This window comes from Rousettus aegyptiacus, unplaced genomic scaffold (genome assembly GCF_014176215.1).
Source record: "Rousettus aegyptiacus isolate mRouAeg1 unplaced genomic scaffold, mRouAeg1.p scaffold_m13_p_4, whole genome shotgun sequence".
Lineage (NCBI taxonomy): Eukaryota > Metazoa > Chordata > Mammalia > Chiroptera > Pteropodidae > Rousettus > Rousettus aegyptiacus.
This window is the reverse complement of record NW_023416307.1, coordinates 149,947,880-149,963,243: the sequence shown is the minus strand read 5'-3', so window position 1 is coordinate 149,963,243 and position 15,364 is coordinate 149,947,880. Positions and strand designations below refer to the sequence as shown.

General features: G+C 47.8%; 1 protein-coding gene across 4 annotated transcripts in view; it reads right to left on the bottom strand.

Annotated features, from left to right (window-relative positions):
- The window catches only part of ENTPD3 (ectonucleoside triphosphate diphosphohydrolase 3), a 28,546-nt gene extending 14,291 nt beyond the window's left edge, over positions 1-14,255 (bottom strand). For 3 of the 4 annotated variants that reach the window (XR_001594329.2, XM_016124044.2, XM_036219385.1), the window contains exons 1-4: positions 13,967-14,154; positions 13,351-13,402; positions 9,578-9,705; positions 2,493-2,610 (exon numbers count right to left, since the gene is read on the bottom strand). Coding sequence is in view for 3 of the 4 variants with exons in the window: in XM_016124044.2 (XP_015979530.2) it covers positions 2,493-2,610; positions 9,578-9,705; positions 13,351-13,402; positions 13,967-14,005 (337 nt within the window). In the remaining variant the exon portion in view is untranslated. The other variant, XM_016124045.2, reaches the window with a different exon arrangement.
- Positions 14,256-15,364: the final 1,109 nt, after the last annotated feature.

Here is a 15,364-nt window from a genome sequence, read left to right as displayed (position 1 = left end):
AGAACAAAGATGGGATCTCTGGCTGAGGTCACACAGCAAAGCTACTGCTGCCTGTGTCTTGTGGACGACAATGCAGACAGTACTCAGAAAACACACAGGTCTCCTGTGGTGACGAGCTCAGAGAGGTGCCACACAGATGCCCTTCAAACCAAGACTTACTGCCCCGGCGGTCTGCAACTTCAGGGTTTGCCTCTGCTACAGAGAGCTAGCAGCCTTGCTTAATGTCCTCCTGTTCCCAGGATGACAACATCCAGTGATTGAAGGTGACGGGCGTATCACAGCCCAGCCACTTGGGGCCACTGCAATCCAGTAAAGGGTGACTAATTGGCTGAAGCTTGTCAGGTCTGCGTCAATCTCTCCTCCGTTCAATCCTTCTTCCTCCTCCTTCCTCCCACAGGTGCAGATCTCTACCTTACATCCCAAACTGCCTCAGCATCTCTTCTCAGAGAGCCTCATCTGTGGTACCTACGCACAAGGGTAGGCGAGCCGTAGGCTGCTCTCGCCGGGAGGCCAAGTGATCAGAACTCACCCTGGCCAGCCACAGAAGACTCTTGGGAAAGCCAATTCTGCTTCTCAACTGTTCCAATGCCATGACTTCCCAGATATTATAACATTTGGGCAGTTCACTAAGAGAAATGAAGGAGTTGTTTAGGGCTGGGAGGATTAGTCTGGAGTCTCTAACCTGCTGTCCTGTGGGTACACCTGTAACCCATTAGGACACACCGGTTGGGAAGCCCCAGGCCAACTCAAAAATCATAATGCTCTGAAGAGACTGGCTTTCATCATCATCATCATCATCATCATCAAAGTACAGTTGGCATACAATGTAATATTAGTTTCAGGTGTACAACATAGTGATTCAACATTTATATATCTTAAGATATGATCACCATACTAAGTCTCCTGACCATCTGTCACCATGCAAAGTTATCCTACTACTATTGACTATGTAAAGAGACGAGCTTTTAAAAAGGCTCACATGTATACACATTCACTACTGGGCTTGATTATGTAGACTAAAGACTTAATTGTAAGAGGCAAAATTATAAAACTTCGATAGAAGGATAGGGAAGAACTTCTTGATGCACAAAAGAGCGAACCATAAAGGAGGAGATTGATGTTGCACCTACATAAAAATTAAGAATCTCTATTCATCAAAAGACATCATGAAGAGACTAACTATAAGCTGTAAGAGGATATTAGCAACAATATAATAACACCAGAAAAGCATTCATAGTCACATTATATATAAAGAATTCCAATGAATTAATAAGAAAAATCCAAGCAATTCAGTAGAAAAATGAGCAAAAGACATGAATAGGCATTTCACAGGAAACAGAAATGGCCATAAGAAAAGATATCATCTTCATGGATAACCCAGGGAATTACACATGTCTTTTGACAGGGAACAATGAATGAGCTCCTGTTACTCACATTAACATAGATGAATCTTAAAACTCAATGTTAGTGAACCAAGCAAATGACTGAAGAATAAATGTTCGATTCTGTTTATATAAATATGTATTTGATTCCATTTTCAAAAACAGGAAAAACTAAACACATAAGAACAAAACCATAAAGAAGAACAAGGAAACAACTAATATAAAACTCAGGGTACGTTGTAGGGGAGGCAGGGAGCTGCATGGGGGGCGGTCATTAAAGATGCTGATAACGGCCTATTTCGGGGGTTAGCAGCACATGGGTTTTTTTGTGCAGCCCGTATAAGACGATTTTTATATTTTAAAATGATGGGCAGAGGAAGTAAAAAGAAGAAGAATATCGTGTAACTTGTGAGCATTAAATGAAATTTAACGTATTGCCCATCTCCCCCCACCCCACCTCGCCCTCACCCACATACACCTGTTGGAGGACAACTTCCCATGGGTCTCTCAGGTTTCCATGTGCTTTACGAGTGGAGGCACTGACCGCCTTTGTTCTGGATTATCTTCTCAAGAATGTTTGCACACAGAGATAAGTTTCACCCCCAGAGCGAAAGGTAGGCCCGATCAGTGCCCTTTATAAATGTTTCGTATTCCCTAATCTCAAATTTCTCTTCTGTAATGTAACCCACTGTGTGGGCAGGTACTGTCTGGCCCTCTTTACTCTACTCGGTGCAAACTGGGGCTAAGAAAACCAGCATAAGAAAATGCGGATACTCTGGCTACTGCTACTGCCGTGAATAATAAACAGTCCTTCGTTTCAGACCCAGTAGTCTTGTGTCTTCCACCAGCATCCACGAAAGAGTGGCAGGGGAACATCACAGATCATTCACAGTTCTTGACATACTCCCCCATCCTGCCATGTTTTACAGAGAAGGGAAGTGACTGGCCCAAGGTCACTGTACTGATGAGTAGCAGCACTAGCATAAAAATCTCATATTTTCCTGACACCCAGCCCAGGCAGCTTCTCAGAACTGTCTCCCAGGCCTCCCAAGGACACTAGGATGCTAGCTTGCTTCCCTTCGGGCCTCCCAGACTCAGTCTGGGCCTTACCTTTCACACTGCATTTGCAGGTTTGACTGACCACTCCAGTGTTATTCTCCTTCTCTGCTGGCCACTGATACACGTAGACGGTGGTTCTGGAAGACCCGGCATCGAGCACAATTCCATACTAATAAAAGGAGAAAAGGGAGAGTCAGAAATGCACTGGGCCGCTCTGAGGACTCCTGTCCCCAGGGGGTGACTGAGAGCCCCAAATACTCTCAAGAGCTTGATTCACATTGCTCCATTTAGGTAGGGGCTGACCAAGAAGCAAAAACTATTTTCTTCTTGGACTGTGGGGGGAGGAGATAGGGTGAGGTGAGTCACGTGTTCTAGGGCATGGTTCTCAGCCTTGGCCACACATTAGAACCATTGGGGAGTTTTTGAAACTCCCGGTGCTGAGGCTGCACCCCAGATTCATTCAATAAGAATCTCTGGGAGCTCCCTTAATGATTGCAATACACAACCAAGGTTGAAAAGCAGTACTCCAAAGATCTTACATACAAAGACATGTCCCCCGATACCCCTTATCTGAACCACTGAGGTGGGGGACAGAAGCCACCCAGGTCTCAGGAGGGGAATAAATAGTCAGTCAGTCACCTGCTGCCCTCTATTTTCCAAACTTTTGGCCTATTAGCTTGGAAATAAACAAAAAAGAAACCGAAGGAAGGAAGCTCTCACAAAAGAAAAACACATTATATCCACATCAGCCCTGAGTTAACAGTATTCATAACGAAGGAGGGGAAAACCCAAATAGAAACTCATGTTAGCATATTGTCCCACTAGGATAACGAACGGACAGAAGGGTGTGGCCAGGTCACTGCCGGGACTGGCTGTGCACAGCAGAGTAGCCTGGGAGCCCCAGACCCTCTCGCCCAGCTTGACGCAGGAAGCTTTGCCTGAAGGTGTGGCCCAGCCCAGGCCCTGGACCAGCCTGACCAGGAGAGAACGTGCGTTCGTAGCCTACGGGGACTGAATGAGTAATGCTGACCCAAGCGAGCATCTGGCTGGGCCTGGAGTCAGTTCCGGGCATTCGAGCCTTCTGGGTAGCAGCTTTTCCCCGGTTCCACCGACGCTGGGTCAGCCTCGCTTGTCCCAGGGAGGAAGATGAAGTTGGGTTCTGGGAGCAGGCCAAGTCCGACGGATTCTTATGCTTATGACCCTGGGTAAGAGGCCTAACCTCTCTGGGCTCCCTCATCTTTAGACAACTTACTTTCAGAATTAAGTAGGAGACCAAATGCCTAACGGTGTGTGGCTGCTCAATAAATACAGGCCACTATCATATATTAAATAACCAGTAAAGCAAAATAAACAAAAGTACGAAGCAAGGAAAAAAGGAAAGAAGAGTAAATAACACCCCTCGAATCAACTATTGTTTTAACACTTGTTATATATCTTTTCTAATGGTCTTCAGTGCGTACGGCTACATAAATACATATGTGTTTAGACTTATGTTTTGAAATCAACACAGGATTATATTGTACATAATCCTTTCCAATGCTCTTTTCTTTCTTCAAATTATATCATGAATATCTCTCTGTGCCTGTAAACATAGATGGATATTACCATTTTCAATATATTCATCTCATCCACTGTGAGATATACAATAATTTATTTCCTCAATTCCCTGATTCTAGACATTTAGGAGGTTTCCAACTTTCTACTATCACGAATTCTTGCTTCATTTGAAATGGGACCAAATAAAAAATAAAAATGTTGCTCTAGCTCCTGAATCACAGCTTCTCCATTATATGAGACAGAACATCCTGTGTTCATTGGTATGTGAACTTGGACAGCCTCTTAATCTCGGTCCTTCGGTCTGATGAATGCCGATCGGCTCCTGACATGACACCTCCCCCTGGCAAATAAGGGAGGCATTGTTCACGGTCCATTCCAGGCAGAGGCTCAGCGTGAGACTAAAGCACAGGTTGAAACCCAAGGCCAGGAGGAAGCCGGGCCCTCTGCATTATCCATCGGCTTTCCTTCCTCCCTGCAGCTGTCCACCTGATCGGCATGCATGGGCCCCTCCATGCCTGTACTGACCCATAATCCGGAAAAGAGAGAATAAGGGGGCAACTTCAGGGGGTAACTGCCTTTCCCCAAATCTTTACTCCAACCCTACACGAAGCATTCATTTTCCCTGGGTATGAAGCCCAGGTTGCTGGGTCAAGATCAGAAGGAAGGAAGGACGTCCGTTCTCATCGTGGCTCCACCTGAAGTCCAGCTTTCGCCAGGATGGGAGGCGGCCATGGGCTCCGCTCTGTGAGCCTGGAGAGATGGCTGCCCACCAGGCACCTGCTGACGGGCTGGCAGGGTCCGGCCGTGAGGGCCGATGCTACTTCTGCCTAACAATGAACCACCTTCACCATCGTTCACTGACATTTTCAAACATGGAAAAGTGGGTCTTTAATGAGTGTTCAGGGTTCATTTGCCCACATCAGTGGAACTCGGTGTCGTTCCATGGAGGGTGGGAGTGGGGAGAATTTCATTCAGTTCAGTTGGGCAGGTGATGTTGGGATACGAAGCGGTAAGTAACCTTCTGTCTAACACTGTATCAGAAAAAAATATGGCTTGAATATGGAACTGAAGACATGCTCAGAGGGTTAACCAAAAATAAAGTCATCCATTGGACCCCACGGTCCAAAACTTAAGGGCTGTGTGAGCTTCTGACAAAAGCAAAAGCAATGATCATAAGATCAGCTTTCTTAGATTTGTCTTATCCCCCATCATCATCATCATCATCATCATCACCGTAATGATAGAAATAGTAGTAATAAAGATTTATTGAGTACTTATAATATGTCAGGCACTGCACAAAGTGTTTTAGTGTTATTATATCTGTAAAGCAGGTGTTATCATCATCCCCACTTGACAGATGGGAACACTTAAGCTCACAGAGATAAGTAATTGCCCAAGGTCACAGTCTTGGGATAAGCCTGGGTCTAACAGGCCCTCGACCCTGTATTCGTAGCCCCCACCCACGCTTTCACGGAGTTCCCAGGAAACTGGCTCTAATGAGGTGACTGACTGTTCAGTAAACAAGGTGCCTGAAATGGTCTGGCAGACTGTGTTTATTCAGATAAAACGTCTCCAAAAAAGCAAACTCTTGGTTAAGTGGCCTGCAGATCTGACTGGAGGGGAGGTGGGACAACTTGAGTAAGGAGCCAGGGCTCCTTCTGGAAAGGAAGAAACCAATTATCCGACTCTCACTCTTCAAGGGGTAGACCAGGGCGGGCCCCAAGACGCTGGAGATCCAGGCCGGTGAACCAGGCCAGGCTTGATTACGGATAGAAGGGAATGCTTTCAACATAGCCTGGCCGGGGGGTTGTGTTTTGGAGAGTAACAGCCAAGCATGGGAGAGTGACCCAACATGGCGAACTAATGTGACCTGAACAGGTGACAGGAGAAGAGCCTTGCTTGCCCCTGAAACCCTGAGACTATGCAGGCCCCTCTTCAACAGCGACATCATGTGGCTGCAAGAGGCCATGGCAACGGTACTGATCATGCCGGACTGAGAAACTCCAGGGCTTCTGGACAATCGTTGACTGGAGGTGAGGACCATGGAGCCTCAGGAGGAAGACACTGGCCTTAAATGACCATAAAGCTGGTGGGGACCTGAGTGAACAACATGTTTACTCTTCGGCTGGTAGAGCAGGTCAGACCAGGAACAATGGAAAAAGGGGCTGGGGACACGTCAACCGTCAGATAAGAACAAGGTGAGGTAACCCAAAGTTGGATTCGATGGCCAGATATCATGGCCTTTCATGAGAGCCTGAGACTCATTCCAGCCCCCGCCCCCAGGGAGGCCGCTGTGGAGCTGACCCCTCGTAAGGAACCGCCAGGTGCCCACCAAGGCGAAGCAGGGACCCTGACAGGAAAACGTGAACATGGCCATTGAAAAGCCCTCGCCGCCTTGCGACTGCACCCCCACAGTCTCCCTTCCCACCCCAGGCACACCGTGCAAAAGCTTTCTCCACACCCTGAGAAAAGCTGCACGTGGGAGGTTCTCTCCCAAGGCTGGTTCCCCTGGCCTAGGGCGTCTGTGCTCACTCACCCTGAATCCACCCAATTAAGCAGAATGGGCCTTCGGAGCCAGTTTTCCAATGCTACAACTTCCTGTCCCCTACGATTGTGACTGGGGACTGACAGACAGCAAGATTCCGAAGAGAGGAAACATCCCCTCTTTGAACTGTCTGCTAACTGGCAAAGGCTCATCTTCTGATCCAACCCTCGCTTCAAGCCAGGGTTCTCTGCTCTCTTTTCTCCCTTCTGGGCCGGTTCTGCTATGTTCAGTCTGCAGAACCCAGGGCAGCTGTTCGCTCTGTCGGTTCTATTTCATCCGCAGAGCGAGGTGAATAACAATCGTATCTATGCGAAACAGTCACTGAGGGTTCCCTGCCCACAGTCCCTCAGGCCTCACCACCGTGATGTCCCGTGATGTCCAGCCGGGCGCTTCCTACCTGCCCGAAGGCTATCTCTAGTGGCCTGAGCACACAATACACCAGGAGGACCAGAGTTAACATTCCCCAGAGAGCAGCCTTTCAGCTGAGGACTGACGGAAGTGATGTGTAAACATGCTCTGGAGCAGCCTAGCTGGAAGGCAGGTGTTCCGAGCGCACCCCGTGGTAGAGGACAACGCTGAGATGCCGTCTTCCGTGACCCCGTGGCATCCTCAGCAGGACTGAGCCCCAGGTGCCCTCAGTGGCAACCTGTCTCCCTCCCCCACTCCCCATATCCATGCTTCCTGGGGCCAACCCCAGGTGTCCTATTGTCACATGCCTCTTTGCCCGGGGGAACCCGCCTGAGACAGCAGCATTAAAACTGTGCAGTCCCCTTCTCAGCGTTACCCTCCACATGCCCCAGGATTCTCCTTTCTCCGCTCAGTTTACTCTTCTGGTCTTCTATCCACTTCCTCCATGTCCCCCAGTATGAACAGAGGTAAGAATGAACTTAACATCCCAGAATAAGTGGAAGTCGGCAACGGCCGACCGCCCGACCAGCCCATGCCTAACTTTTGTAGGGCCCGAGGGAAAATTTTACAAATGAAGGCTTTTGCCCTGCTCACCCCACGCCACCCATCCTCCTCCCGCCCCTGGTAAGTCTACAGAGTCAAGAGCTTCGTGCACCTGTTTGTTGACTGTAGGAGGTGGGACAGCTCGGACCCCGCATCCATCCTGCGTCTACACTCCCTGCAAGCAGCGGCCTCTCTGCCGTTCCTCAGACCAGCGGTGAGGTCGGATCTCTGGAGGAGGCCCGTGCAGATCTTGGGGCCCCGGCCACTACAGCATGTTCTAGAAGGGGAAACCGTGGCTCTGGGAGGACATATGCCCTTGTCCCATGGAGGGAGGTAAACCTGGAGTGCAGGTCCCTTTGAAATACGAGGCCCAGGGCAGGGGCCCCAGTTACTCAGGTCTAAGGCCAGGACTAGCCCTCCCCCCTAATTAGAAAAAACTTCCCTCCCCCAATTCAACAAACTTTCCTGCATCTGCACCCATCCCCCCGCCCCTCTCCCCCCCCCCCCCCGCCTTCCCTCCTGTGCCCACGAGGATATGTGCTCTTATCCCAAGGCAACACCTCCTCCCAGGTTCCCCGTTCAGAACTCAGGACCAGGGAAAGTAGCAGGTAACTGAAGAGAGCCCTGGGAACAGAAGGGGCTGGTTTTCAGTTCTGTCTTGCCATCCACTGGCCACACTTATGTTTCCTCGCTTGCAAAATACTAGGCACAGTGCTGCTTTGCTCACCCTCTAGAGTTGGCATGAGGGTTAAATGAGATTACTCCAGAAAAAGTGCTCAATAAACTGAAGAGCAATTTACAAACTATAAGGAGATGGTTTATAGAAGAAGTCGGTGCCTGGAGTTTGAGAAAACGGCTTCTCAAAATGCCTTTGGACAACCAGATAAGTTGCTTCCCTCTCATTTATTGGACAGTTACACAAGATTTCTTTTTCCTTTTTATTCATGTCATTCATGGGGGCTGAGATTCTTAAATAAAATGATCTAAATTCTTTAATAAAGGAACTAAATGCCATTCTCCGAAGGAGATTTTACTTTCATCCTGTAGAAGAGTCTTCTCAGAATGGAGGCTCAAACTCATTCACGGAGCCCAGGCAATATTAGTCTCTTATCTTTGAAAATCTTCCATCTCAAATATAGTCATTGAACAGTCACTGACAGCAGGAAGATATTAGAAAGGACTCGTGAGGTCAAGTGTAAATGCTAAATGAGATTCAAATAACATAGTTGGCCCTAATTACTTGGCCCATATGTCTCTCAAGCTAAAAAGGGTTTTTACATTTTTAAAGAGTCATAAGAAGACAAAAATAAAAAGATGCCCATGCAGCAGAAACTCGAATGGGCCTAGAAGTCTAAAATATGTACAATTTGGCCCTTTACAGGACAAGTCTGCTGACCTCTACCTGCTGATTAAAGGACTCACTGACCCTCTTCCCCTTTCATTTGATAGTCCCTCATGGGATCATCTCCCATCATCCTTACAGCCGAGGCTGGGGTGATATGTATGATTCTCAGGCTCCCAGAGGCCATCTAAGAGGTCATCTGAGGATGGACCTATCAAGGTCTGAGAATGGCCTTCTGCAAGTGAGCACAAGGTCCTGAGTAATCTTTTGGGTGAAGAGTCAGAGGGATCATGGCACAGGTCTAGACTCAGGAGAAGTAGCACAAATACAGCTCACGGAGACATTGTCAAGTCCTCGATTTTTTGTTCACTCAGGCTAGGCCAGAAGAAGCACCCGGGTCCCCTAATCGCCCCTCGTGATCATAGATGTGTGCTCTGGGGGACTGCACAAGCTGGTGAATCTTTGGTAGCCATCTGTAATTACTAGCTACAAAGTGTAGCTCTGATTCCAAGAGGCAGGGGTCCGAGCACACAGACCTTGGAAGTGTCGTTACTGTCCACGTGTGGCCTCAGACATCGCAAACCCAGCATGTCTGGACCTTCTCCTTTGGGTTTTACGCCATCCTTCCTGGCTCCAGCTGGAGGCAGGGGAAAGAGTTTTCTTAATGTCTAACTCATGACTTTAGAATAATTGATGTCATGGCTCCTTTTCCCCCTTCGGTGCCAATCCCTTCACACTTACCTTTGGTCCTGGAAGAAGGATCTCCTTCTGGTGAATCTGGATGAGGGCGATAGCCACCAGCACCACAACACTCAAAAGCAAGACCACCAAGGCGACGATGGCCGGAGTGCGGGAGAGCGCCTTGAGGCCTAAGACGGGAAGACCCAGAAGGCATGTGAGAGGAAAGTAGGGACAAGGCACTGGCCGCCTCTGTAGAATGAACGGCCTGTGCTCTGTGCGTAAGTCACTTCTTCTGTGAGACTTTAGCGAGACCCACACTTTGAAGGCAGAGCGGCGACTGGGCTCCAATACCCATTCTTCGTTCCCCCGAAGAGTGAATGAAAACTGTTTGCAGGAAGGGTATGTGTGGTTAGCTATCTGGAATTTCCCAAAATGTGCTATGCAAATTACTTATTGTCTCCGAGATGATTCACAGTCACATTTGTTTCAATGTAGATTCGAAAAATATGGGGCGATATATTTAAAAAAAAAAAAAAAGCAGGCGATATAATATTTTGTTTAAAAATAATCACAGATAAATAAAAAAACTAATACTTTAATTCATATATAATCAATGATTTACTTTAAAGTTCAGTACATGGTCACTTATTATCAAACAAATGGCGACATGTCTGAATTTCTAAATAATTTGGGTTCCCAATAAGAATTCACCTTCAGCCATTTTTCCTGTACCTACAGCAAAGGCACAAGGTCTCACCTGCATCTTCACAAAGACTATCTAGACTCCAATCCATGTGTTTCCTCCCAAAGGGGTCACGTAATCTCTGGTACTTGTATTTTAATCATAATATGTAAACTATATCTACCCATTTAAAAGGAAAAAAAATAAAGTACGTGAATAATCTTAAACTAAATATATAGCCTCTGAGTAAAGATATATTATTCTATATGTACTGTGTAATAATATATTATATACCATTATAAGCTATGTCTCTTTATTAACTAACATTGCTTAACTAGAAGATTACTAGCAGATATTTACTTGGGTCTTAAGAAACAAGTATGGGTTAACGAAAATTTCATAAAGTGGCAAATAGATTTTTTAAAAAGAAAGAAATGAACTAGTACTGTACTATACTGAAATGATTCCATTTATGGAACATTCTAAAGTGGGCAGGTGATAGAAATCAGAACAATTATTGCCTGGGGGATGGGAGAAGGGATTCAAGGAACACGTGGGCGCTTTCTAGGGTAATGAAAATGCTCTCTACCTTAATAAGATTGTGGGTGAGATGGGTGTATGCATTTGTCAAAAAGCATCAAACCTTTCAAAGTCCTTTGGGAAAACCTAAAAATCAAAGGAAACCAGCTCCTTAGGTGTAATTTCATGTGAGGGGGAAAAAAAAAAAAGGCTTATAAATTGTACCTGTCCTAAAAACATATCTCTTCGGTAGGCCAGAATACCCAATTTAGAGGCACAACTTAAGATCTAGCTATTTCACTGTATATAAATTATAACTAATTAAAAATTTTTTTTATTTTTAAATTACAGTTGGCATATAATATTATATTAGTTTCAGGTGTTATACCTAATATTTCGAAAAGTTAAAAGGACAAGCAAATAAAATATTGACTCTATGATAGTCTTGGTAGAACTATGATGGCAAAAATGTACATGATGATACCCAAACAGCTGAAATGTGATAAAAACTAGCATAACTGGAAGATCACTGGATTCAGAGAATCCCAGTGTGTCTCTCACCATTGGGTACTTAAGTGTAGATTAATAAAAATTAAATAAAATCAAAACTCGGTCCCTCACTCTGGCCACATTTCAAGTGCTGGATAACCATGTGTGGCTCGCAGCTACTACCCTGACAGTGTAGCTGTGGGACCGTCACCGTAGAAAAGTCATATTGAATAGAAATGGGGTAGATTCCGTCCTATTTCAGAACAGTTACTCTTAGATCATCATAACCTATGCTTTGCTCCATTATTTTTAGGAGACATTTTTCTGGAAGAAAAATTTTAAAAAGGCATGTGTGTACCACTGTGATAGCATTTGACTGAGCCCCAATATCCAGCCATATCATAATACTCACTAGCCGGGCTGGCCAGTCATGCAGTGGGTCTCGGTGGCTCAGAACAGTCAACTCTTTCTGTCCCATCTGATCCCCCTGCAGTATAGATGCTTCCACAGACGCTTCCTGATGTCAAGGTCATCCATCACTCAATGCCTTAACTCTTCTACCTCGTCACCGGGAATGTAAACTGACTGACACAGCATCAGCGAAGGGCAGTTTGTCAATAGTTACCGACAATAATTGCAAATGCAGATATTATCTGACGTGCAATCTCACTTCTGGGAATTTATTCCACAGAACTAGTCCCACATGTGTAAAATGACTTATATACAAAGTCACTCATTCTAAAATCGTTTGTGATAGCAACTGGAGAGGAGATAACCACCATGGAGGTGAACTTCAGAGTCTGCAAAGGGGTCCTAGCTCACTTCCCTGCGATTCTGTAGAAAAGCACGTGAACCCAGACAGGAACCAGTATATCCAGAGGCAAACTTTGCATCAACTTTTAAAGAATCCACATATCAGTGTTAGTTTAAGGGACTTTTTTTTTTTTTCCTCTAACAACACATTTTACACAGAGGTTCTATCTGCCAAGTTAAAATTGTTCTTTGGAAGGAATGTAACAAGTTAGTCTCTACGTGTGATGTTACAATCTATGTATTAAAAGTTCAAAGTGTTTAGGGGAAAACCTGGAAATTAAAGTAAACCAGCTCCTTAGGTACAATTTTCCTTTACAACAACAACAGAAGGATTTATATAAATTGCCCCTACTACCCTAAAATCATATCCTTTGCAAGACAAGAATACCCAATTTAGGGGTGTGACTAAAAAACATCTGTTCACTGGGAGGGAAGAGGGGGGGCAGTAAGCAGTCTGCTGACCACAGCCATATGCTGGACTCCTAAGTCTTCTGTGCTTCAGCAGTTTTTTAGGTAAAAAGCTATGATTACCTTAAGCAAACCCTTGCCCAGGCAGAAGAGACTGTCACAAAGCAAAATGGACTAGACGTGGTCTCATTCGCTTAGGGATCTAGGGATCGGGGGGCTAGAGCTCTGCTGTCATTGGTTGCACAAACACAGTAATTACAAACTGCCTGCTTGAGCGTGGAGGAGCCCGAGCCTTCTGGGCTTTCTTATGAGCAAATGCAGAAAGTGCTCCAGAAGCAGGCAGGAGGGTCGAGCTTGGAAGTGTGTGTGTGTGTGTGTGTGTGTGTGTGTGTGTGTGTGTGTGTGTGTGTGAGAGAGAGAGAGAGAGAGAGAGAGAGAGAAAGAGAGAGAGAGAGAGAGAGAGAGAGAGAGAGAGAGAGAGAGAGAGAATTCTGCACATGTGCCTGCAGTATCAGCAGTAACGAGCTGACCCATGGCGGGGCGGGGGCGGGATGGCCGCTGGGGGATGCTGAAGGCGCTGTGCCAGCAACAACGCTTGTGTGGAAATAGAGGAAAGACCCAAGTATTTTAAAGTTCATCACAGAATCAACAATATTCTAAAGCAAATCTTACAGCGGGGTAAGGGAAACCACAAGGGCCAAATTAATGGATTATGCAAACCGGAAAAACCATTTAAGCGAAACATGCATGTTAGCCCTTGTTTTGCATAGCTTTGATGGAAAGCATTACTTTTATCTGAGGAATGCCTGGAGTGAAAAGCCCGGTGAGCAATTGAGTCGCAACCCCAAAAGGCTAACACAATCATTTGCAGGGGACACGGATGAGAAACTGTAATTGGATAAAATCACTCGGGGATACTAACCTGCTTGCTCACAAGGTTGGCGCGTCAGCACGGTGAACATCTTTTCCTCCAGCTGCAGGTGAGAGAACACAGAAGGGCAATGTGTCCGAGGCCCCTGACTCAAGTTCAAAACCCTTGCACACCGTGAACACACAAACCCGCTTCCTCCCAATCGAAACCCCACGGGGAAGGACGGGGTGGGACGGGGTGGGGTGCCGTGGGGTGAACCTAGAACTTCGGAGATAAGACCCGAAGCTGGGGCTTACGTTCTAGCGTCACTTCAAACGCAAGGAACTTTTAAACTGAAAAATACGTTTTCAGAAACAAGTCTTTTTTTTTTTTTTCCCCCCTGCAGATTTTCCCACCTGTACGTAACACCCCCGACAGAACAAATCCTGCGCGGATTAACAGACGCAAGGCTGAGCGAGGCAGGGCGATTCTTCACAGCACACAGGCGAGGAAGGTTTCTGTGTGCGGTCGTCGGGTTGCCCTTTCAGAAGCCGGGGGGGTGGGGGGGGCAGGTATCTTCTGTTGCTGGAACAACTGCGAGAGGGATGCGGGGCCCCCCGAGAGCCCCCGCCCCAGGATCCGGGAGGTCCCAGTCCCTACACAGCCACCGGCGCATCCCGGGACTCACAGAGGCGCTCGGTACAGGCACGTTCACCTCTCGGAGCATGGCAGGGACCTCCTCCTCGCCGCCCGGGGGTTTGGGGTTCGCGTCCCTCAGCCCCCCTCCCAGACCTCTGCGGAATCCGATTCCGTTTCCTTCCCTTCCAGCTCTCAGCCTCACGAAGCTTCCCGCTCCTTCCCTTGGCGGCCCCGGGGCTGGAGCCGCTGTGCTCACCTGCGCGCGGACGACCCGAGGAAGGCGACTGTCGCAGCCGCAGTGGCCGCCGGCGGCCAGCGTGCTTGAGGCTTCTGCGGAGGCGCGGGGGGGGGGGGGGGGGGGGGGGGGGGGGGGGGCGCCGGCGGCCGGGACCGCCCCCTCGGCCGGGTCAAGGCTGAGCACCTCTTCACCTTCCCCCTCTCAGTTCTCTCTGACGTCACCTCTACCTGAAGTAGAAGGGGGTGGGGCTGGCGAGGCCTGGGGACCCCACCCGAATCCCGCCCGGGCCTACCTGGGGGAGTAGAGAGGTGTCCACTGCCTGCCTCCCTCATTTCCATCAAAGACGAGAACCTTTTGATCTCTCGTCTGCTTTCCTCCTTTCGCCTAACCCTTAGGGGAGGGGAAGTGGGGGAGGGCAGAGACAGGGACTCCGTGGGCGCTCACAGGTGGGCCCTGCGCCCGGACTTTCCGTAAAGGGGAGGAGACCAGACAACACCTGTAATGTTGGGGGTGAGGCCAGTAGGCAGGCTGATCCCTGGGTCACCTGGAGCCAAACGCCCAAATGCAGAGGCATCCTGTCTCCGATGTTTTAGCATATCTGCCCTGGCCATTCCCAGGGGGCAATGCTCTCCCCTACCACATCGTGTGCTGGCGTCAAGAGGTCATAATTTAGGACAAGCACTGCCTGGAAGAGGCCAAGTAGGAAAGATGACAAAAATGCAGCATGAGCTGCAACAACTCAAATCCCCCTGGAGTTTGTGTTTAATGCAGCAGCGGGCAGCCTCCCAGGCCCCCCTGAATGACTCCAGGGGCCCTGAGAATGATCCTGGCAAGAGGCTGAACCTGGCTTGTGTTGGACCACCCTCCTTGTGGCTCCTGATTGTCTGCAAGAAAGAGCTAAAGCCCCCGCCATGTGCTGGGCCTGCCTGCGCCTCTAAGCCCAGGGAGAAAGGTCCCAAGCTAGCCGCGTGTGTGTGTGTGTGTGTGTGTGTGTGTGTGCACGCGCATGTGTGTGTGCCCCCAGACAACCCTAATCCTTGCTGTCCTCCAAAGTAGTCCTCACCTCCACCATTTCAGCCAAACTTAAATTCTATGGAAATTCATCACCTCATTTTTCTTGAGGTTCTTTTGTTGACCTAGCAAAAAGTAAAACAAAAAGAATGAATGGTTTCTCTCTGAATTTATGGTTTTATAAGCCCTTTCCTTTCA